The sequence below is a fragment of the Garra rufa genome, chromosome 10 (assembly GCF_049309525.1).
Source record: "Garra rufa chromosome 10, GarRuf1.0, whole genome shotgun sequence".
In the NCBI taxonomy this organism is placed as follows: Eukaryota; Metazoa; Chordata; class Actinopteri; order Cypriniformes; family Cyprinidae; genus Garra; species Garra rufa.
In genome coordinates, this window is record NC_133370.1 from 49,530,399 (window position 1) to 49,553,293 (window position 22,895).

The 22,895-nt window shown below is 34.2% G+C and overlaps 2 protein-coding genes and 1 long non-coding RNA gene across 4 annotated transcripts; 1 reads left to right on the plus strand and 2 right to left on the minus strand.

The window, feature by feature from the left end:
* Positions 1 to 894: 894 nt before the first annotated feature.
* On the minus strand, positions 895 to 5,670 carry LOC141343550 (uncharacterized). 2 transcript variants are annotated; one of them, XM_073848117.1, is made up of 3 exons: positions 5,615 to 5,670; positions 5,278 to 5,438; positions 895 to 3,471 (listed from the first exon to the last, which is right to left on the minus strand). In XM_073848117.1, the coding sequence occupies exons 2-3, from the start codon at positions 5,360 to 5,362 to the stop codon at positions 2,651 to 2,653; spliced, it is 906 nt and encodes a 301-aa protein (XP_073704218.1). In that variant the 5' UTR covers positions 5,363 to 5,438; positions 5,615 to 5,670; the 3' UTR covers positions 895 to 2,650. The 2 variants fall into 2 exon arrangements, with proteins under 2 accessions (XP_073704218.1, XP_073704219.1); XM_073848118.1 differs by lacking the exon at positions 5,615 to 5,670 and having other exon boundaries at positions 5,278 to 5,584.
* Positions 5,671 to 9,875: 4,205 nt separating this feature from the next.
* LOC141343557 (uncharacterized) lies at positions 9,876 to 11,658 on the plus strand. The gene is made up of 3 exons (XR_012356774.1): positions 9,876 to 10,641; positions 11,126 to 11,157; positions 11,521 to 11,658. It is a non-coding gene; the product is annotated as an uncharacterized lncRNA (long non-coding RNA).
* Positions 11,659 to 14,120: 2,462 nt separating this feature from the next.
* LOC141343527 (uncharacterized) lies at positions 14,121 to 21,605 on the minus strand. The gene is made up of 2 exons (XM_073848092.1): positions 20,516 to 21,605; positions 14,121 to 15,829 (listed from the first exon to the last, which is right to left on the minus strand). The coding sequence occupies exons 1-2, from the start codon at positions 20,598 to 20,600 to the stop codon at positions 14,145 to 14,147; spliced, it is 1,770 nt and encodes a 589-aa protein (XP_073704193.1). The 5' UTR covers positions 20,601 to 21,605; the 3' UTR covers positions 14,121 to 14,144.
* Between the last annotated feature and the right edge of the window lie 1,290 nt (positions 21,606 to 22,895).

The following is a 22,895-nucleotide window of genomic DNA, read 5'->3' on the forward strand; positions in this document are numbered from 1 at the left end:
ACAGCAGTTTCCCGTGTCAAAGTAAAAGACCTCAAACTAATAAAAATAAATAAAAGACCTCAAGCTAACGGTATCGCTTCTAAATGAACCGCTCTTTTTGTAAAGAAAGTCAAGTTATTTTTATTTTTTGCATGTCCAGATTTTTTGTTTTAAAACCTGAACCTGTTTTAAAATTATGAGATTGTGATCATAATATAAAACACATTGGAAATGTAATATTATTTTTTTTTTGTATATGTAAATTACAGTATACCTGTAGTACCTACATTTTGAATGAAATACTCATTTAATAATGACACTTATATTCACAAAAATGTTAAAAAGTTAAATGTTACAACTAAATTATTTGTTATTTTCACACCATCCTTTATTATTTATATTAATACACTATAAGACCTTATAAATTAAACATTCTTAGAGTTTACATGGCTTTTTTCGTTGATGATTGCTCATTGTTTTAAATGAAAATATCATTAGTTTTCAAATATATCCCCTATATTTTTCGATTATGCATGTTTTTATTGCACTGTATAGACTTAAAGAAAGTTAAGCTACAGCTGGGCACAATTCAAAAGTGAGAGTTTTATTCCTAATAAGAATATTTATTGTTGTCAGCAACTTTAACATTGTAAATACACAGTTTGAACATTAACACTGCAAAAAAAAAACTTAAATAATGATTAAATTAAATGTAAAAAAAAGGTAACTTTACTCAAAGATTTAATTAAATTGTATTGTGTTTTAACATTAATTTATATTTAATTAAGTGATTCCTATGCGTACCACTAAAGTGTGTAAAAAAAGTGTGTAAACACTCAGAACAGTCTAAATTACATTGTAAAAAGTGAAATTAAACTAAGACAAACTGATTTTTTATTTCCACTCCTTTATTTATTCATATTAGTACATTATGGGAGCTTAATACAAATAATTTATTAATAACAAAAAAAAATAGAGTACTGCTCATTGAAACATTTTGTGCTTTTTTATGAAAATATCATTAGTTTTTTTTAAATATCACAGTTTCAGATTGTGCATGTTTTCACTGTGCTATTTAGCAAAGACTTGCTATAATAATATTTTTGATATTACCACTTGGATATTCACATTTATTGACATCACTTTCATCATTTGGACTTTTATAGGATAAACTTCCTGAAATAATCCTAACTCAAATTGAGGCCTGTTTTATAAAAGACAATAAACAAGTCAAAATGACAGCATCTTGTCTTTGAATCGCCTTCCTGTAAAGTTCCAGACCGCGTCAGTAAGAACTTGGTTGTTTGTTCACTCCATTTTACCATGTATTTGTTTACAAACAAAGCACAATTTGACGTGGAATTTTCTGAAAGACTGAAACTAAAAGACGATGATATTGGATCCAACAGTAATGTCTGCGTGAGTTTGAGTAACTGTTTTTATTACGTGTTCACCCTCGCTTTGTCTGATATTACAGACTGTTTGATATGTACTGAGTATTTATGCATTTTGATCTTAATTACAGTGTCCATCTATGAGGGATTTAGGCTTGCAGTGACAGCAAGTCTCATGTCAGCAAACTCTGTTGAGTTGAGATGTGCAGATCCTATAAATCTGGGCTGGATGCTCTCCTCAACAAAATTAGCCATTGAGGTATCAATAACAATATACATGGTTTCAGTGCATCTTGAGAAAAAAAAAATCCCCAAAGGTTTTGTTTAAAAAAAAAAAAAAAGTGCCTTAATGTCTGCGAGTATGCAGTTAAAAGGGTTTATTTACATTTCATTCAGAATAATTTGCAAGCAGAGGCAAATTTACCATTAGGCAAAGGTCAGTGACCGTCTTGTGTCCGTCTTGTTTACAGTGTTTATTACCACAACAACTGTCTGCAAGTCTGCATTGAACGTGCTTCTCTTGTATCCTGCTTGTAGCACATGAAAATCCCATGCATCTGAAACTGATTAAATATAAAGCAACAGTGCTTATATGTGACACTGGACCACAAAACCAGTCTTAAAGGGGTAGTTCACCCAAAAATGAGAATGTTTGTGTTTATCTGCTTACCCCCAGGGCATCCAAGATGCAGGCGACTTTGTTTCTTCAGCAGAACACAAACAAAGATTTTTAACTCAAAGCGTTGCAGTCTGTCCGCCCTATATAATGGCAGTCAATGGTTACCAAATCTTTAAGAGTAAAAATAAACATACACAAACAAAACCAAATTAAATCCCGCAGCTCATGGCGATACACTGAGGTCTTAAGACACAAAACGATTGGTCTGTGCAAGAAACTGAACAGTATTTATATCATTATTTACTTTTGATCCACCAGAATGTTCACATTAGCCAACTGGGATCATTTAGAGCCAATTGAAGCTGCATTTAAACTGCATTTTAGAAGTTCAACAGACGTCCACTACATGAAATGTTTCCCTCAAAATACATCATTTCTTTATGACTAAAAAGAGAAAGGCATGAACATCTTGGATGACAAGGGGGTGAGTAAATTATCTGTACATTTTTGTTCTGGAAGTGAACTAATCCTTTAAGGTTTCTTTCATTTGTGAAATTCTTCCCGCTTTGCCAACATGTGAAACACCCCTCTTCAGTGTGATATTTTTAATGTGCTATTTAAGAAACTCGAACAGTGTGATCATTAAGGAATCACACGACTACGTTTTTTCTCCAGAGTGGATTTTCAGGTGAACATTAAAGTGTCCTTTATGTCTGAAACTCTTTCCACACTGAGGGCATGTGAAGGGCCTTTCTCCAGAGTGAACTCTTAAGTGATCATTCAGAAGCCCTTTATGAATGAAACCCTTTCCACACTGGTCGCACGTATGCAGCTTCTCTCCAGAGTGGATTCTGAGGTGAACGTTAAAGGATCCTTTATGACTGAAGCTCTTTCCACACTGAGGGCATGCGAACGGCTTTTCTCCAGAGTGGATTCTCAGGTGATCGGTAAAGTGTCCTTTATGAATGAAACCCTTTCCACACTGAGGGCATGTGAACGGATTCTTTTTAGTGTGGGTTTTCATGTGATATTTCAGTTTTTCTTCATGGGTGAAACTTTTTCCACACTCACAGCAAGTTAAATGGCTTTCTTCAGTGTGAACGATCATGTGCCACGAGAGGCTCGCTTTCTGCGCGAAACCCTTTCCACATTGAGTGCACGTGAAAGGCCTCTCTCCGGTGTGAATCCTTATATGTTCTTTAAGATGTCCAACGTGAATAAACCTCTTTCCACACTGAGGACACAAGAAGGGCTTCTCTCCAGTGTGACTCCTCATGTGAAGGTTAAGGTGTCCTTTATGACCGAAACTCTTTCCACACTGATTGCATGTTAAAGTCTTCTTTCCGGCACGATTTTTAACGCGTCCTTTTTGTGAGAGATTTTCAGACTGAGAGTTTTCTTCAGTTTCAAGTGTCTGAAAACTGCAGCTGTCTTCAACTTCTTTCAGATCTTTATGCTCCTTTTTCACTTCTGTCAAGCCTGCAATTAACATGCAATTGTTAAAAACTGCTCAAGAAATACTGTTTTTAGAAATACAATACAGAGAAGCCTAATTATAAATAGACTTCAAAAGACGTCAAGTAACTTGTGCTTCTTCTTATGTTATCTCCAGTGTGCTAAAAGTTCATTTTGACATTGTCAACACCATCAAATCTCCAAGTTTAAATGCATTTTGGCTTATTTTGTCTTAAATATTTCCTTTATGACTTACTGTGCCAGTGGTTCTCAAACCTTTCATGTAAAGTACTACCTTCAATCAAATTTTTTTCTTCTTTTCCTTACAGAAGAAGATATTTCAAAGAATGTTGGTAATCAACCAGTTGAAAGCAGCCATTGACTTCCATAGTATGGAAAAAATGCTATGCAAATCAATGGCTACCGTCAACTGTTTGGTTGCCAGATTTTTTCATTTTTGGGTGAATTCAAAATGTGATGTGCATATCTAGATGTCCTTAAATGGACTTTAAGGACATCTAGATATGCACATCACATTTTGATTAGAGAATTAGTAGCTGGATGATATGACCTAAATTAATTTCACATTAACAATACATATCATGCTAGATATTTTTTCTTGAAATGTGACCCTGGACCACAAAACCTGTCATTTTTTAGATTTATACATCATCTAAAGCTGAATAAATAAGCTTTCCATTGATGTATGGTTAGAATTGTTAGGATAAGACAATATTTGGTTAAAATATATTTTTTTTAAAAAATTCTAAATCTGGAATATGAGGGTGCAAACTGCAAAGAAATCTAAACATTGAGAAAAACATCTTTAAATTTGTCCAAATGAAGTTCTTAGCAATACTTTTAACTGATCAAAAAGTTTTGATGTATTTACTGTAGGAAATGTACAAAATATCTTCATGGAACATGATTTTTGGCATAAAAGAAAAATCAATAATTTTGGTCCAGGGTCACAAATTAGGTTTTTACCGAACTTTTACAATATTTAACACCAGTTTTGGTATCACAAAAGATAAATTGCAGTAAAATGCAATAAATGTGAATGAAGGAGCCAAATGAATGTTTTTATGGTTTCTCAATATTTATGTAAAAAGCTGGGCTGATTAAGACTAGCTTAATCACTTTATATGCTTTAGCCATCCAAGTTTCACATCATTATTGCAAACAAACTGGTCAATTAGTTGTTTGAACCAGTTCATTGAAACACATGGTTCAAAAAAAAAAAAAAAAAAAACAGCTCCCAAAAAGAATTGGATTGTATGCTTTAGGCTGTGGATTACAGGTAAAAATAGTAAAGACCTTAATATATTGCTACTATTAATATATTGTCAGGAGCCATTGGAATTAATTTTGTGTTGCCTGACATGCTGTTCTGACTCTCAAAGTGACATTTTTCTTCCTACATATTATCATTATTACTTCGAGAGGTAATATATTCCTGTCATAACAGTTTGTAGTTTAACCAGACTTTTATTTTGATGTCAAGAAGACCTCTGAGTAGAGAGCGAGTATTTATTTTGTGGTTTTGACAGCAAATATTCTTGGTTGCCAAAATCAGTTTTAGATTTAATAATCAACACTTATGTCACTCCAATTCCTTATTGAAATATAATAAATATAGTATCAGTATATAAATAGGCACATTCGACTATTTCTGTATTCCAAATAAGATGCACAATACATGTATTTACTACATTTCCTTTAAGTTACATTTGGTCCATTAAATAATCTTCAAGTAGTGCTCTTTTTCTGGGCTAAGACACATTTCGAGAAGTAATAACTACATTTAATTGAATTATTTGGAATCCCAACCTGTTTCTTCTTCAGTTTCTTCATCTTTTACTCTGCAGACTTCTGGATCAGGCCAGTCTTCAGGCTCCTCTTTAATAAACTCCATGACATGAAGATTTCTCTTATACTTGTTTCTAAGAGTTCTGTGTCAGGTTTAAGATGACTGGAATAACGTTAGTAAACTGAAAGAAATAGAGAGCAAAAGTAATCACTCTCTTCCTCGCGCTTTACATAAAGCATTACATTATCACGCTAAATACATTTGTCACATTACCAACCAACGCAAACGGATCTAAGTAACAGTAGCCTACCATATGGAATACATTTCACAAAAAAAAAAAAAAAACGTTTTACACACCTTATTCGCTAAATGGTTCAAAACAGGATCCCTTCCGCTATCGAATATCAACAGAGATATGCGTCCCCGCGCGTAATGACGTCACATGTGCTACAAGAGGCAAAATAAAAGACCTCATGCGGATAGTATTCATTGGGAGAAAGCATGGCTACTCCCTGACAATTTTTGCATTTCTAATAAAATAATAGAGGTACATTTGAAGATTTTACGTAATGTGTATTCTGCAAAGTTGAGGAAGAAATGTTACTTCATTTATTCTATCATTGCAATCAGCCTAAATCAATCTCTTCAGGAGAACTTAAGTTGTTATTTATGTATTAATTTTTTTAATAAAATGTGATTAAATTTAAATGTACTTAAAGCTATATTTCTGCATTTAACTGGCAGTGACAATGCTATAATTTATTTTTTGTGTGTTGCACAGTACGTTCTTTATTAACAAAAGCAAAAAAATAAATAAAAAAAATTGTGAAATCAGTTAAACTCATTAATAATAATTATGTTACAGTATTTCAATGCAGTGCTGTTTCTTGTTTTTCTTTCTTTGTATTGCAATTAAAAAATAATATATATATATAGACTTTCAAACATTAATATAGGTATTATTATAATATGTGACCCTGGAGCACAAAACCAGTCTTAAGCAGCACAGGTATATTTGTAGCAATAGATAAAAATACATTATATGGGTAAAAATTGTCATTTTTCTTTTATGACAAAAATCATTAGGATATTTAGTAAAGATCATGTTCCATGGAGATATTTTGTAAATTGCTTGCCGTAAATATATCAAATCTCAATTTTTGATTAGTAATATGCATTGCTAAGAACTTCATTTGCACAACTTTAAAGGCCATTTTCTCTGTATTTTGATTTTTTTTTCACCCTTAGGTTCCAGATTATCAAGTAGTTGTATCTTGGCAAAATATTGCCCTATCCTAACAAACCATACATCAATGAAATGTCTATTTATTCAGCTTTCAGATTATGTTTAAATCTCAAAAAGAAAAAAAAAAAGAAAAAAAAATTAATTCATGACTGGTTTTGTGCTCCAGGGTCACACACACACACACACACACACACACACACACACACACACACACACACACACACACACACACACACACACATTTATATTATAAAGGTACAGAATGCCAATGACATATGTCAAGATTAACTTTATTGTCATTCAGCAATCATTCAGGCATATATGAGACAACTATTTTACTAAAGGACTAAAGACGTGCAATACAAAAATATTTACAAAAAGAGGGAATATATGCTGCCTTTAGACTGTAATAATTATACATTTTTAAAAGAGAAAACTCAAAAATGAGCATCTTTAATGGGTAGCTTGCTTTTTCAATTTGCAGCAAAGCATGGACAAAATCATTAAATGGAGACGGTAGTTACCTGTAAATTAAAATGTGCTGTTAATTTACTCACTCAGGTCATCTCAGATGAAGGAGACTTTTTTCCTTTGTAATCTTAATCAACTAACCGTTTCACATTGAAGTGTTTGGTTCACAAATGCTCATAACAGCGCCTCATTGGTTTTTGCTTTCTTGATATTTCTTGGTTGGTATGCTTTTTTTCAATCATAAAGTGACTTCTATTCAACAAAAACAGTTTCAGCTAAAAATCACATTCATGTTTGAAAGTCTGAAAGTAGGTAAATTAACAGCAAATTTTATTTCTCTACGAAGGAATTATGAGTGTCAACAAGAATTGCTTGTAAATTTTTGTACTTTTGAACATGAGAACTGGGTTTTTCTGTTCTTGGTTCTTTTATATTTTACTAAAGCAGCAACGATGTGGAATGTTAAATATTTATCATGTGTCAAAATCACAATATGTTTTTCTTTAGCCAACCTGTTGTGTCTTAAGGCCTTTCCACACTGAGCACGAAAACGCGAAATGAATATCATTTCAACGAATATCATATCAACATATTCCTATGGATGCTTGCACATAGACCGCAAACATCCGAGCACCAGAAAAGTACGTTTTCTTAACAACCAGTCCAACGAATCTTTTCAGTCTCACAAAGCGAATACATGGCCATCCAAATAAGATTTGAGCATTACATCACTTGCCAGAAGCAGCTGCTGTTGCACAAAAAGACGAGAGTGCTGGCGTTGTTTCGAAAACCAGTGTAAACAAAAACAGAAGAAGAGTATTCTGAGAGAGAAGAGGATGCACTCTTGTTATCATCGCATTAGAGACCAGATGGTTATTCTCACATGTTCTAAATATAATTACTATTAATTCTCCACTGAATCTTGTGACCTGGAGGAGAACACTGTCCGTTTTCTTCCACGTGTGCGAGTATCTTTTGTATTTAAAAAAAATTGATTGAAACCTTTTACTACTGTTCTACACATGAAATATGAAAGCAAACAATCATATGATTATGTTATATTATATATATATATATATATATATATATATATATATATATATACACAGTGAGGTCAGTAAGTATTTGATTGTAAGTATTTGGGTTAATTTCCACTGTGAAATCCGGGAACCACATTGTATGATTTTTTTAACAATTTATTTGTGAATTACTGTGTCAAATAAGTCCAGCTTTGCGAAGGTCTACAATTTTGTCTCTTGTGTCTTTTGACAGCTCTTTGGCTTTGCCCATGTTGCTACTTAGACTTTGGCTGATTGTGGGGTGCACAGGTGTCTTTATGACATCGACAAGATTGACTGGCAAGACGGCTGCGATGCTTCGAGCAAAGTTTCATGGTGTGTCGAGCCTTCTTAGTGTTGTAAAAATATCGATTTTAATGCGCTCAAATTTATGCCCTTAGTACTCCCATTCACCGGCCATTGACCACAAAACGAAATCACGGTCAATCTCAAAAACGGCTCGTTTGTCGTAATTATGCTTTTAGATAAAGGTTTGTCTCATTTACAGTTAAAAAAAACAGCCCAGGTTGCATTTTGGCAATAGTTACCCTAGTTGGCTATATAAATTTTCAAATGTGGCATGAAGCTAATTGTACTATTTGCTGAGTGATATTACTGCGCCTGCTTCGTCCATATTATGGCAGCAAACCTCCTATATTACGCCAGAATGGGAGTGTAGTTCCTAATCTTATCGGCCTAGAAACTCACATCTTTACATTTTCCGCCGCTCTTAGTACACAATATAACTGCAGAAGAGTCGAGTTTTAAATAGGACAAATACCGAAACTCGTTGGTCATTTTTGAACGTGATGCTATTGGTCTCATAGGATTCAATGATCTATACTAAGCTATGCTAAAAGTGATATCGCCAGAACAGGAGAACGGCTGAATGGATTTTAAAACGGTAAAACTCAACTTATTAACTTGGGGGGAGATGGAGATTGAGGCTATTTCCAAAAAAAGTGTAGTGTTCCTTTAAGTTAATGCTGTATATTGATATACAAGATACATATCTGAGTAAAAATGCATTGTTGGTCGATGACACCTAGCGTGCAGGCATTTATTAGCAGAAGGCGAACAATCAGTGCGAAAGCACCATTCGTCAGCGATTCGCCTCACGTTTTCACATCGCGCTCAGTGTGGAAAGCCCTGTAGTGGTATACATGGCATGTCTAGCTAGTATTTTGTCTTGGCATTTTTCTTTGTTTAAAGAACACATGAAGTCATTTCACCCCATTTGTAAGAAATTCTACTTTTGGCTACATCTGAATGCCACACTACTAACTCATTACCAAAGACAAACTTAGCGTTGTTCTACTCTGAACAGTGTTTTTTATACGAGCCAGTAGATCCATCCATTTTTCAAAGTGCTTGTCCTACATAAGGTCACAGAGTTGGGTCTTGGGCCGAAAGCCAGTTCATCACAGAGCTGTACTAAAAATGGCTTCTCTCCAGTATGCACTCTTGTGTTTTTAGGGTTCTTGAACTAAAGATGCCTTCCCAGGGGTTTCTCCAGTGTGTGTCCGCTGGTGCCGTTTCAAGTAGCTGGCTCTAGTAAAAGCCTTACCGCACTCAGGGCCAGTGTTGGGGTTAGTTACTCAAAAAAGTAATATATTACATATTACATATTACTCTCAAAAATAGTAATGCCTTACTTTACTTTATTACTCCCTGGAGAAAGTAACTAGTTATATTACTAGTTATATTACTAGTTACATTTTTTTTTTCTTACACAAAAAAAAATGTTATTCTGAACAAAAAAGCATGACCTATACTGCGTGCATCCAGTGCATACGCGATCTCATAAAGCTCTTATAACAACCCAGCCGGCACATGACCGACCTTCAACGTTGAAATTTGGTTGAAATAAGGTCAGTTGTTGTTTCAACAGTGAAACAACGTTGATGTGACGTTGAATGCTAAATGGTTGAAGATCAGTCAACACATGACCGAAATTCAACGTTGAAATTTGTTTGAAATTAGGTCGGTTGTTGTTTCAACGGTAAAACAACTTTAATAAAACTTTGAATGCTAAACGGTTATATTTGCCTTCAAAAGCAAGTGTTTAAATTATAATATTAATAATAATAATAATTAACAAGGTTAACTTATAAATCAACATATGTCTTCAGCATACAAAGAAATGTTTGCCTTTTAAATGATTATGGACATTATTATTTCATGAAACTTATTATAAAATATAAGTGTATATGTTAAATATCATCACCAAAAATAAAACTAAATACATTTCGCTACCACATGCTGAAACAATTCCTATTGGTTGTTTTACCTTACTGCTTTGATCATGATTGGTTAATCTGGCTGTCATTCAGGAAACTGACAGGTGGAACTGCGCGGGCCTTTGAAATTTAAAAAAATTCGACCGTTACCGCATTTTCTGGTGAGGCTGTGATTTGCATAGTCTGTATGAGAGCTGCTGCTCACCGAAATTATTTAGTTGGTCACGAATTATTTTATATTTTCCTGTTATATTTTTTATTTTGAGCGTATTTGAATTGTGAGATCCCAACGGAGAACAAAAACCGGAACACAGAGGAAATAGACGTGAGCTGCGAGTCTCTGAAAACATACAGCACTGGCTAAATCAGGTAAGACAATAAGTATTTATTATTAACGTTACCTTTTAAAAAATAGTACAAGAGTTTACAAATTGGTAAAGGACATGTAAACTGCAGAAGTTAAATACTTGAGTGTGTGTTTGTGCTGCTTTATTATCACAGACAGCAAAAGTTAGATGCTAATCGCATTTAGAGCGCTAGCAATATTAGCTCATCTGGTCGTAAATTATATGTATCTGCTGTTGTTGTGTGTTGCTAGTATTTGTTAATGTCTGTCTTTTAGAGATTCACATTTTTCGATATAAATGCCATGCATTACTGCAGGTGTGTTTACATTTTAATCCTATAATAACAGTCCTAAAGATGACATACTTTATCTTTCTTTTCTGAATATCATATAACGGCAAATGTCTTTATAATTAAAATGAATTAAGATTGTTTAAAGGAATGGTTTAAAACGAAAAACAGCTTTTTAAGAAAATTTCAGTAAACCATTTATTCTTTCCCATTGTAGAGTCATTAAGGATCCAGTTTATTGGCAGTTTGGTAAGGAATTGTTCATCTGCTACTTTGCACTCTCAGTTCTGGTAGAGATTCATTGATCCTTTGTTATAAGTTTATTTAATGTAATACAAATGTACACAATATGATTTTACTTGTTTCACTAAGTACACTGTTTTGTTAGAATTGTGATTAAAACCATGTTGTTTTAAATTTTAATCTGAATACACCAAAATGTGTTTAATGAAGTGTTGTGCACTTTGTTTCCAATTCCACTGTTATTGGACTGTAAAGTAAAAAATATTGTATAAGATTTGTTTTGTATTGAGTGTTTTTAGTTAAAGATATTCAACAGTATCAACATTGGTATTTTATGAAATTTTATTTTTGGTGTTTTTGTTTATGCAGGACAGCACAGAAAGCACACAAGTGGGGGAGAGAGGAGAGGACAGCATCAGAAAGGACCCAGAGCTGGGACTCTTTCAAAGATCACCCGAAGCACAACCATGCTATATGCACAAGGCTGTTGTTTTTATCAGAATTTGAAGAAACATGTTGGCTTAAAATAATAAATACATTTCATTTAAGGTATTTCCTGTGTAAAGAATTTTAAGGCGATTGCTTTTTACCCCTTTACCACGACATGGTTTCTGTTGCAGGTTCCATTCTCAAAGTCTTTTACCCATTTCCACTGCACAAATGTAAACCTGTTACACATCTGTAAACCTGTTTTCATAGAACTAGTAAACCACCAAATAAGAGATCAAGTGGTTTTAGTCAAAAAAGGTTTCTCTTGTGCAGCGCAAAATATGCATGTTATTGTACAAAAACTTTGAGTCTTTAACCTTCTGGGGTCTAGGGATTTGGAAAAGTTTAAACCCTGACATCTGTTTTTTTCAGCATCAGAAAAAAAATACACTACGCGTCAAGTTTTTGAACAGTAAGGTTTTTTTTATTTTTTATTATTAAATTTCCTTCTGCTTTATAATATTTGTATTATTTAAAATAATTTTTAATATTATTTAAAATATTTTAAAATGTAATTTATTATTGTTACTCCAGTCATCAGTGTCACATGATCTTTTATAAATCATTCTAATATACTGTTCAAGAAACATTTATTATTATCAATATTTAAGCAGTAGATTTTTTTTTCAGGATTCTTTGATGAATAGTAAGATCCAAAGATTAGCATTTACTTGAAATAAAAAGCATTTGTAATTTTATTTAGCAAGGATGCTTTACATTGATCAAAAGTGATAATAAAGACATTTATAATATTACAATAGATTTCTATATCAGATAAATTGTTTCATTTTCATTTCATCAAAGCAAACTGAAAGAATTCTACTGAGCTGTTTCCAACATTTTTTTTTTTTTTTTTTTTTTTTGAGCAGCAAATCAGAATATTAGAATGATTTCTGAAGGTTAATGTGACTTGATCATGAGTAATGATACAAATTCTGCTTTGACATCACAGGATTAAATTACATTTTCAAATATCTTCAAATGAAAAACATTTCAAATAGTACAAATATATTTTATTCAATTTTTCTGTACTTGGATTGGTGAGCAGAAGAGACTTAAAAAAACATTTAAAATTTTACTGTGAGAACTTCTGAATGGTAATGTATAATGTCTAAAGTCTGATTACTTTGTATTCATCACAAACTGGGATACAGTAACATGTGAGCAGAATTCATGTATTTGTATTGTTTTTGGAAAATGTTTTCGACATGTTTTTATTTTTTATTTACAGTGTATGTTTCCAAAATAAAACTTGTTTTACAATATTGATCATGTGTTAGTTTATTGAAGTTGATACCATTGCTGCTAGTCATTTGATTTTTAACTAACATGTACGTACAGTGTTGATCTAAATGTGAAATGGTTGTAATTTAATGTGCAGTTATGTATTCACCGTTGCTGAAAGGTACATAAGTCACGATTTCAACGGTGAATCAACGTCATAATATCAACGTTGAAAAATTTTGCAAATCCGAAAGGTTATTCACCGTTGATCCAACGTCGACAGATGACCATAATCCGAAAGGTAGGAGGGTGAAACAAAGTCGCGATTTCAACGGTGAATCAACGTTGTTACTTCCACGTTGAAAAGACGTCACAATATCAACGTTGAAAATTTTTGCAAATCCGAAAGGTTTTTCACCGTTGATCCAACCATGGTACCTGACGTTGTTTCAACGGTGAATCAACGTTGAAATGCCGGCTGGGAATGGATATTATGCACAATTAATCTTTCATAAAGGTCTACGTGTGTTGTGATTCGTAAGCACGCAATATTCAGCACTGTTCAAAACTTTTGAGCAGTGAGTGAATTCTATCTTAAACACCATTGATTGGCGATGCGTTCCAAAAATCAGCAGATGGCTACATTGCTCATGTTGCAAAACAAGTTTTAAATCGAAACTGCCTATTCTTGCTCTTTCTAATCATATATGTTGTTCTTGCTGTTTTTGTGCAATAGATGAATAACATTATTATTATTTTTTTTAGATATTTTATGTTTAGATATTTCTATATTGCGGGAGTCCCGCGAATCATTTTATTTTCCCGCATCCCGCACACACACACACACACACACACACACACACACACACACACACACACACGAGTCTCTACCCGCCCGCACCAGCACACGCACTTGTCCATCAAGTTTTGTCCCGCGCCGCACTCTGTTGCGTTGGGTCCCGCGGGTTTGCAGGTGTCTATTTGCAAGTGCTGCTCTGCTGCTGGCTGCCGGGTGTCGACCAATCGGTGATGGTAATTTAATGATACCTCGTGCCAAACCTAGACCAATCACTGTTCAATTCACGCCCCCTCCCCTTCCCTTCTGTTCTCTGTGTTGTCGTGTGCCTTGTGTGTGATGAAGGTGCTACTGGCAAATGTAACGCAAGTAACTAGCTCGGGAAAACTGTAATAATATTACAATTTTCAGACGAGTAGTGCCTTACACTACTAGTTACTGAAAAAAGTAATATTATTACAGTAACGCGTTACAAAGTAACGCGTTACACCCAACACTGCTCAGGGCACACGTGCGATTTTTCACTGGCGTGTATTTTCTGGTGCGATTTTAAGCTGCCGAGCAGTTTGAAACTCTCTCCGCACAAAGAACATAAATAGGGTCTCTCATCCGTGTGAAGCTTCAGGTGTGCCTTTAATCGTGCCGCCAGAATAAACTTCTTCCCACACTGATCGCAACTAAACGGCCGTTCTCCAGAATGAATGAGCAAATGCGTTTTGAAGGTGTTGCTCTCTGCGAACCTCTTTCCGCACTCAGAGCACTCATGTAGTTTCTCTCCAGAGTGATATTTCATGTGCATGTTTAGGCTTCGCTGCACCGTGAAGCTCTTGCCGCATTCGTGGCATGAATAAGGCTTCTCTCCGGTGTGAGTTCTTATGTGAGTCTTCAGGTGTCCTTTACATTTGAAACTCTTTCCGCATTGAGGACAGGTGTAGGGCTTCTCTCCGGTGTGAATTCTCATGTGGTCTTTAAGCTGTCCTTTATGTGTGAAGCTCTTTCCGCATTGAGGGCACTTGGAGGGTTTCTCTCCGGTGTGAATTCTGATGTGAATTTTAAGGTTTCCTTTATGCGTGAAACTCTTTCCGCATTGAGGGCATGTGAACGGCTTCTCTCCGGTGTGACTTCGCATGTGACGCTTTATGTACCCTTTATCTGTGAAACTCTTTCCGCACTGGTTGCACGTGTAAGGCTTCTCTCCGGAGTGAGTTTTTATGTGATTCTGAAGGATTACTTTACGAGCGAAACTCTTTCCACATTGCTGACAGGTGAAAGGCTTCTCTCCGGTGTGGACTCTCATGTGACACTTAAGGTTTTCTTTATGCGTGAAACACTTTCCACACTGAAGACAAGTCAAAGGACTGTCTTCAGTGTGAATTCTCGCATGGATCTTAAGGTTTCCTTTATTTGTGAAACTCTTTCCGCAGTGAAGGCATGTGAACGGCTTTTCTCCAGTGTGAATTCTCATGTGACACTTGAGGCTTCCTTTACATGTTAAACCCTTTCCACAAAGGTGGCACATGAAAGGCTTGCCTCCGGTGTGAATTCGTATGTGATTCTTAAGGTATTCTTTCTGTGTGAAATTCTTCCCGCACTGATTGCACGCAAAAGGCCCTTCTTCGATGTGAATTCTCATGTGACACTTAAGGCTTCCTTTATGTGAGAAACTCTTTTCACACTGAGGGCACGTAAACGGCTTCTCTCCGGTGTGAATCCGCACATGACACGTAAGACTCCCTTTACATGTAAAACTCTTTCCACACAGGTGGCACGCGAACGGTTTCTCTCCAGTGTGAATTCTCATGTGTCCATTAAGGCTTCCTTTACACGTAAAACTCTTTCCACATAGATGACACGCGTAAGGCTTCTCTCCCGTGTGAATCCTCATGTGATCATTAAGGTGCCCTTTATGAATAAAACTTTTTCCACACAGACGGCATACGTAAGGCTTCTCTCCGATGTGAATTTTTATGTGATCCCTAAGGTTTCCTTTATGTGTGAAGGTCTTTTCACACTGAGGACAGGAGAAAGAATGTTTAGCTCCTGTTGTTTGTGAGGCATCATTTTCAGCTATAGACTCTTCTCCAGCTTTACAATCTTCAGGCGTTTCAATACAGTGGTTCTCCTTGATGTCACTCGGTTCTTCACTTTCCTCTTTTACCTTCATCTGGTCTAAAATTAAAATATATTTAATAGTTAAAAATCAGTATGAGTATGAGTCATTGGAATTTCTAAAACAAACTTTAAGCTGTTTCATGTTAACGTCAACATGAAACATCTACATCGCTGCAGAAGTACCAACCCAGTGTTTACAAAGTGAAAGTGCATAGAAGATCAAACGAAAAAAAGGTCAAACAGAGATGTAGGACGCTTTTGAAGTTGGAGGAGAAAATGAGATGGGAGTATTGAACTGTATTGGACCGGAGTGCACAGAGTACGCATGTGCATCGCAGATGTCCTTGCAAAACATTTCGCAGTGTTTACATTAGAGCTGCATGATTAATTGTTAAAAGATTGTGATCTCTATTCAAATACCCATGCAATGTTATTCCACTCATGCTCATGTGAAACTGCTGCTGATCCAGAAAGAGCAACACAAACAGTTTTTTAACCACATAATGATCATTATTTAATGTTACAGACATTACATAAGTACTGGGATAAAAGTTTATAGTTTGGGTATAAACACTTACTGTCTAGTAGCGATCAAAATAAAGTATCTTTAACACTTGCCTGCCGAAAAATACCGCTAAAACCAGCCTAGGCTGGTAGGCTGGTTTTAGAGGGGTTTTGGCCACTTTCCCAGCCTGGCCAGACTGGAAGACCAGTTAAAACCAGCTACTTCAAGCTTAAACCAAAGACCAGACTAAGACCAACAGTTTTATCTGTTTTTTTTTTTTAGCAGGGTTGTACATATTGTAACGCTTATCCTTTTCTGCCAGGAGGTGGCGACAACTGCAGGTTTAAGAAAGTATTTATCATTGAAACATTCAATCAGGAGATTCTAATAGTGCAACACGCCTTTATTAATTGAGACACTGACTCCTTAATTTTTATTTTTATTTTGTTTGAATATATATTTTAAAAGACTTAAGCAATAAACATTTTGTCAGAACCACTGGTAAATTACGTTATTTTGTTTTAGATTTCTAATCTTTTCTTTCTTTAGAATCGTGAGGGAATCGTGATCTCCAATTTATATAAAAAAAAAAAAAAATCATGATTTTTTATTTATCCAGCTTTAGTTTACATGTTAATTACTGCATATAATTAATTAAAATAGAAGTTTTTTTTATAAAGTTCATATCTAAATGCACATGCATTTTGTGGTTTTCAGTTGAATAAAATACTGTTTCCCTATGTATTTCATCATTGAGGATTTCTTTAAAAAAAGTTTAAAAATCTTGTCTTGTGAACCCAGCCTCTTGTGTCGTCACACCCCCTATTAAAAAGTGTATAAATATATATATATATATATATTAGGGCCGGGACTTTAACGCGTTAATTTAGATTAATTAATTACACAAAAATAACGCGTTAATTTTTTTTAACGCATTTTAATCGCACTTAATTTTGCACCGCGGAACGTTTCTCACTGGATGAGTTTCAGCGGCGGACCGATTATACTGGAGCACCAACTAGCGTTTAGACAAAGGAAATGCGCTTATCACCGCAGCACATCGAGCCTCAAGTATCACCTCAATGCTTTTACAGAAGGTCTACCTACCTATAGGGTACCTGAATTTCTGAAATGAAGGCTAGTATATTTCTAAATATCCCAGTGTTTCCCCTACCATTATCTTAGGGGGGCGCGTTTACAATGTCTCCTCCAAGAAAACGCGGACTCCATTCATAAAAAACGAATTTACTATAGCGCGGAATGCCACGTAAAGTCGTTGATTTTTGGATTGATAAATCAAAAGTTGGTCTGTCACTTAATTCAAATCGCGATATGGACTAGTGTCTGTGAAAACTGAAATGCAAAAAGACCGTTTTAATATGAATCCTGCATTTACCGTTTGCCTCTGTATGTTAGAATGGCAGAGACGTGTTTTTTTACACTGCACGCTTGATGCTCCCGTTAATTTTTGGCATTTTCATCTCACATGAACAGACACTCAATCTCCAAAGCTACTGTCAGTGTCACTTTTACCGTTTCATTTGAAAAACTAGCATCATATCATACTGTACACACAGAAACTTCACGGCAACCTGTCAAAATAAAAGTACGGTTTAACATGAAACTAAACAATATTCCTATTTAAATAATTGACAAAAAACAATATATATGATAAAAATTAATATAACAACAAGATTAACCACTTAATTGTAGAAAAAAATACTATGATTATTATTATTTATTGATTTTAACAGCAAACCTCTGTTTGTTTGCCAAAAATTAAAAAGGTTTATTTTTCATTTGATTAAAAATAAAATAAATGTTTATGCTTTCATTTGATTATGAGAAAAATTAAAACACAAGAATTTATAAAAAAAAAAAATAGCAAAAGATTGTAAAGCCCTATTGTTCAAAATGTTAAAATAGAGAGTTTTGGATTTATTTTTTCACTGAAATAAATGTTTTCGTTATGGGAAACGCTGTATCCTATTGCTACAGTTAATGGCAATATTGCACTGGTCTGTTGGACTTGGTTGAACAAAAATAAACAATATTTTGTTGCTTCAGTTTATGTATTCAGTCATTATTCAATGGTGTACTAAAAATCCATATGAAAAAACTTACTTCTCACTGTTCTCAGGTCAAATATTTATATGCGATTAAAATGCGATTAATTTCGATTAATTAATTACAAAGCCTCTAATTAATTACATTAATTTTTTTAATCGAGTCCCGGCCCTAATATATATATATATATATATATATATATATATATTTTTTTTTTTTTTTTTTTTTTTTTTTTTTTTTTGTTGCTTCACAGATATTGTGTGAAAAAAAGCTTGGTTGCTCCCATTTAGATTTTGTATACCTAATAAACTTAAGGAATTACATCTGAAAATCCTACATAATATTTATGTGAGCAATTATACTCTGTCAAAATGTATGGATATTGATGAAAACTGTTCATTTTGTTTAGATCAACCAGAAAATTTGTTACATCTTTTTTATGAATGCTGTCATTCAAAAAAGTTTCGGGAAGAATTATCTTTGTACGTCCAAGAGAAAACTGGTTATAGTTGTGATCTGACTTCAAAGGATGTTTTAATATATTTTGAATCTAAAAGTATATCCGTTAATTTTATGTTAAATCTGATTATTTTATTTGGAAAATTTCATATTCATAAAAGTAAAAGAAATAATTCAAAATCTTGTTTAAAGGTTTTTATGACTGATTTTCATTCATATGTAGATTCTCTTCAGTGTATTGATAGTAAAAAATGTAAAGATACAATTGTATTTGCTGAAGAGTTAAAGTTGATCGAAAAGTGAATTTATAAACACTGTATGTGTGTATGTACATGTGTCTATAAGTATGTGTATATATATGTATATATTTTTTTTGTCAAATTATATCTTTGCATACCTGCATCTAAATTGTAAAATGTAAACCTTATATTTATTTATTTATTTTTGTTATTTTTTATTTTATGTTGTTTGGATGCCTTGTTATATTTGTATATATCTTTGTTGTAGTTTGTTAATAAAAAAAAGAATTTTTTTTTTTTTTAGAAAATGACATCATTTCCCTAGATAAGATTTTTATTCCCTCAGCTGGGATCCTTTAGAGCTCTTTGAAACTGCACTGAAACTGTATTTTTAACCTCCATTGAGCACCACATAAGTCCACAATATGGAAAAAATCCTGGGAAGTTTTCCTCAAAAAAAATTTATTTTCTTTGCGACTGTAGAAAGACGTGAAGATATTGGATAAATTATCAGGGAATTTTTATCCTGAAAGTGGAGTAATCCTTAAAAATGTACGCAAATCTAAGCATGCAAAATAAGTATTTAGTTGTATGTGTTGTATTCGCTCATGGCAGCTTCTTGGCAGCAATATCTGTTTGCTCGCAATTGTCTAGAAATGTGTTGATGAATAGTGAATAGTCTTTATTACAGTAGACCAATCACAACAGACTGGGTCATCGGACCAATCACTTCAGATTAGCATCATGCAAAGGAAGAAATAAAACGTTGAGCGAATCGTTTAAGAGTCCTTGGGCAAATAAGGTATAAATAAATGCATATTATAAGCTTTTCTGACCTGCATGCATGTCAACCTGTTGTTAGGGACTCCCAAAACCAAAATATAAACTTTTCATAATCCATAATAGATGCACTTTAAGATTCTCTTTTAGAACTATGTTTAGAACTATGCGTCTATGTTCGTGCGAATCATTCGTGATGCAGCTTCAGCCACAGCAGAAGTGAGTAGAAGGTTTTTTTATGCATCTTACAAATGGCATTTCTTAATAACATACTTGTTGGCAAGTTTCGCCGATAAACGCAGCTAAAGTGAACATTACTGCTAGTAATCCATCAGCAGAGAGGGGCGGAGCAAGCAGAGCTCATTTGCATTTAAAGGGCCCATGCATAAAATGAGCTGATATTTTGCAGAGCTGATTTTGACAAGGTAAAAGGGTGTTTTTTTTAAACTACTATTGAGAATTTTTAACCAAAGTATATTAGTGACTTTTCATTAAGACCCTAAAGAATCATATGAACTTGTGGAAAATGGCCAACGATGACTCCTTTAAGCTTAGCAGGGCATGTCAATGGCATGGTCCTCAGGAAATGCATGAACAATTTATTTGAATGAAATAATTTTCGAAATGCATAAACACAACAAGCATGTTTTAATGTTTTTTACAAGTCATTAGGAATTAAGAACGAACACTAACCTCTCTGTTCCTCAGTATCTTCATCTTTCACTTTACAGGGTTCAGGGTCACTCGAGTCTACAATCTCCACTTTAATAAACTCCATATTGACAACAGTATATCAGGAAGATCTGGAGCTCCTGCTTGCCTAGAAACCTTTCTTTATCATTTATGTTGTGTTGTGTTCCTCATGTGTGGACGCGCTTTGAACGTAAAAATACATTTTGCCGCTATTTACGAAAAATCTATCAATACTTAAGACAAAACACTTGGCTACAGTACTTCGTTCAAAATTACCATCACAAAATGCTGTCGGAAGTATTGCCATGTTGTTGGGACACAACTTTAAAGCACTTATGAACGTGTTGAGCCGTTTCGCACACCTTACATGCGCAACGGATCACAACACAATCCTCTCATCAAGGCCCTTTCACACGGGACGCGGCAGTCGCGAGTGTCTAGTTCATTTTCAATGGGAGACATGCGGCAAGCGGCAAACCGCGGGCGGTTGTGCTGGCGGCGCGGAGGCGGAGCGCAAGCGGTGCTCGTGCACCCAAAATCCTGCCGCTTCCACGGGCACGGCGCTTCGCGGCAGGCGCCGCCAAAGATAAAAATATTTTATCTTTTTGTGAGCGGCAGCGGCAGCCGCGTCGGCTTTAACCAATCAGTGAACGGATTATTAAAAACCAATCATAGAATATTTAACTGAACCTATAACGGATAGTTGAAATAGAGGAGAAGATTGTTTTAAGTGTGCTGGATTTCCCAGAACTGTATGAATCATCTAAAATCTCATTCTTGGTTGGGGTGAGCACACGAGTTAGTTTGCCAGGTAAAAATACAAAGTGTCCAAACAATACATTATTATGCGTGGTGTTATAATAAACTATGTCTTTCAAAAGTTTGAATAATAATAATGACAATAATTAATGACAGGATGACACAAACACAACTTTCCGTTTTATTTAGACTTTTAAGCAACTGTAACTATGGCAACGTCCGCCCCCAGACCGCGTCGCGAACACCGCCTCAACTGCACAAAACGCTTCCACTAGAAGAGAAGGCGGCAGCCGCGCGGCGATTTCACCGCTTGCCGCGTCCCGTGTGAAAGGGCCTTAAGTCAAACAACAAACGAAGAAGCGGCGCAGAATTGATGAAGTCACAACGCGACAGCGGTATAGAGTGTCAAAATAAAAGACGTTTAAACTGAAATTCTAAAACAACGACATATATAAGGAAATATTACTACTACTAATAATATTAATTATTATTATTATTATTATTATTATTATTATTATAGAAAATTGGTCTACTTTTACTATTTTGTCTAATTTATAGTAGCAGGCTAGCAGCCTATTCATGTTGTCCATCTGACTGTATAAATGTACACTACAAGTCAAATGGTTTTGGACAGTAAGATTGTTTATGTTTTGTTTTTTAAATTCTCTTCTGCTCACCAAAATACAGCAAAAGCAGTAATATTTGTGAAATATTTTTTACTATTTAAAATAAAATGCAATTTATTCCTGTTTTCAAAGATGAATTTTTTGTAGTATTATTATTAATATTTAAAACAGTTGAGTGCATTTTTCAGGATTCTTTGATGAATAGAAAGATCAGAAAATCAGCATTTATCTGAAATAAAAAGCTTTTGTAATATTATACACGACACCATTTAAAAGCTTGGAGTCAGTGGGAAAATTATAGAAATTAGTTATTTTATTTAGCAAGGATGCTTTTGCTGTATTTTGAATCAAATAAATGTAAATAAATGAAAGACACTTATTTAAAAACAATAAAATAAAATAGCATATTCTAGATTTATTACCTAAAACACTTTGGAAAATGTGTGATTTTTATTCAGTTAACGAAGTTGTTATTATTCAGTTTTTAATTATTTTTTTTTTACTTGATGCGCAGTAAGATTTTTATGTTTTTTTAAAGTCTCTTCTGCTCACCAAAATACAGCAAAAGCAGTAATATTTGTGAAATATTTTTTACTATTTAAAATAACAGCTTTTTATATGAATATATTTTAAAATGCAATTTATTCCTGTTTTCAAAGCTGATTTTTTAGCATCATTACTAAAGTCTCCAGAGTCACATGATCCTTCAGAAACCATTCTAATATGCGGATTCGATGCTTAAGAAACTTTTATTATTATTATCATCAATATTTAAAACAGCTGAGTGCATTTTTTCAGGATTCTTTGATGAATAGAAAGATCAGAAGATCAGCAATTATCTGAAATAAAAAGCTTTTGTAATATTATACACGACACCATTTAAAAGCTTGGAGTCAGTGGGAAAATTATAGAAATTAGTTATTTTATTTAGCAAGGATGCTTTATATTTATCAAAAGTGATGATACATACATTCATAATGTAAAGATTTCTATTT

Coding starts and splice junctions, on each gene's coding strand:
- LOC141343550 (XM_073848117.1), bottom strand. CDS start 5,362: ATGGAGTTTATTAAAGAGGAGCCTGAAGACTGGCCTGATCCAGAAGTC. Junction 3,472..5,277: donor AGAAACTGAAGAAGAAACAG/GTTGGGATTCCA, acceptor TGTTAATTGCAG/GCTTGACAGAAGTGAAAAAG.
- LOC141343527 (XM_073848092.1), bottom strand. CDS start 20,600: ATGGAGTTTATTAAAGTGGAGATTGTAGACTCGAGTGACCCTGAACCC. Junction 15,830..20,515: donor AGATACTGAGGAACAGAGAG/GTTAGTGTTCGT, acceptor TTTTAATTTTAG/ACCAGATGAAGGTAAAAGAG.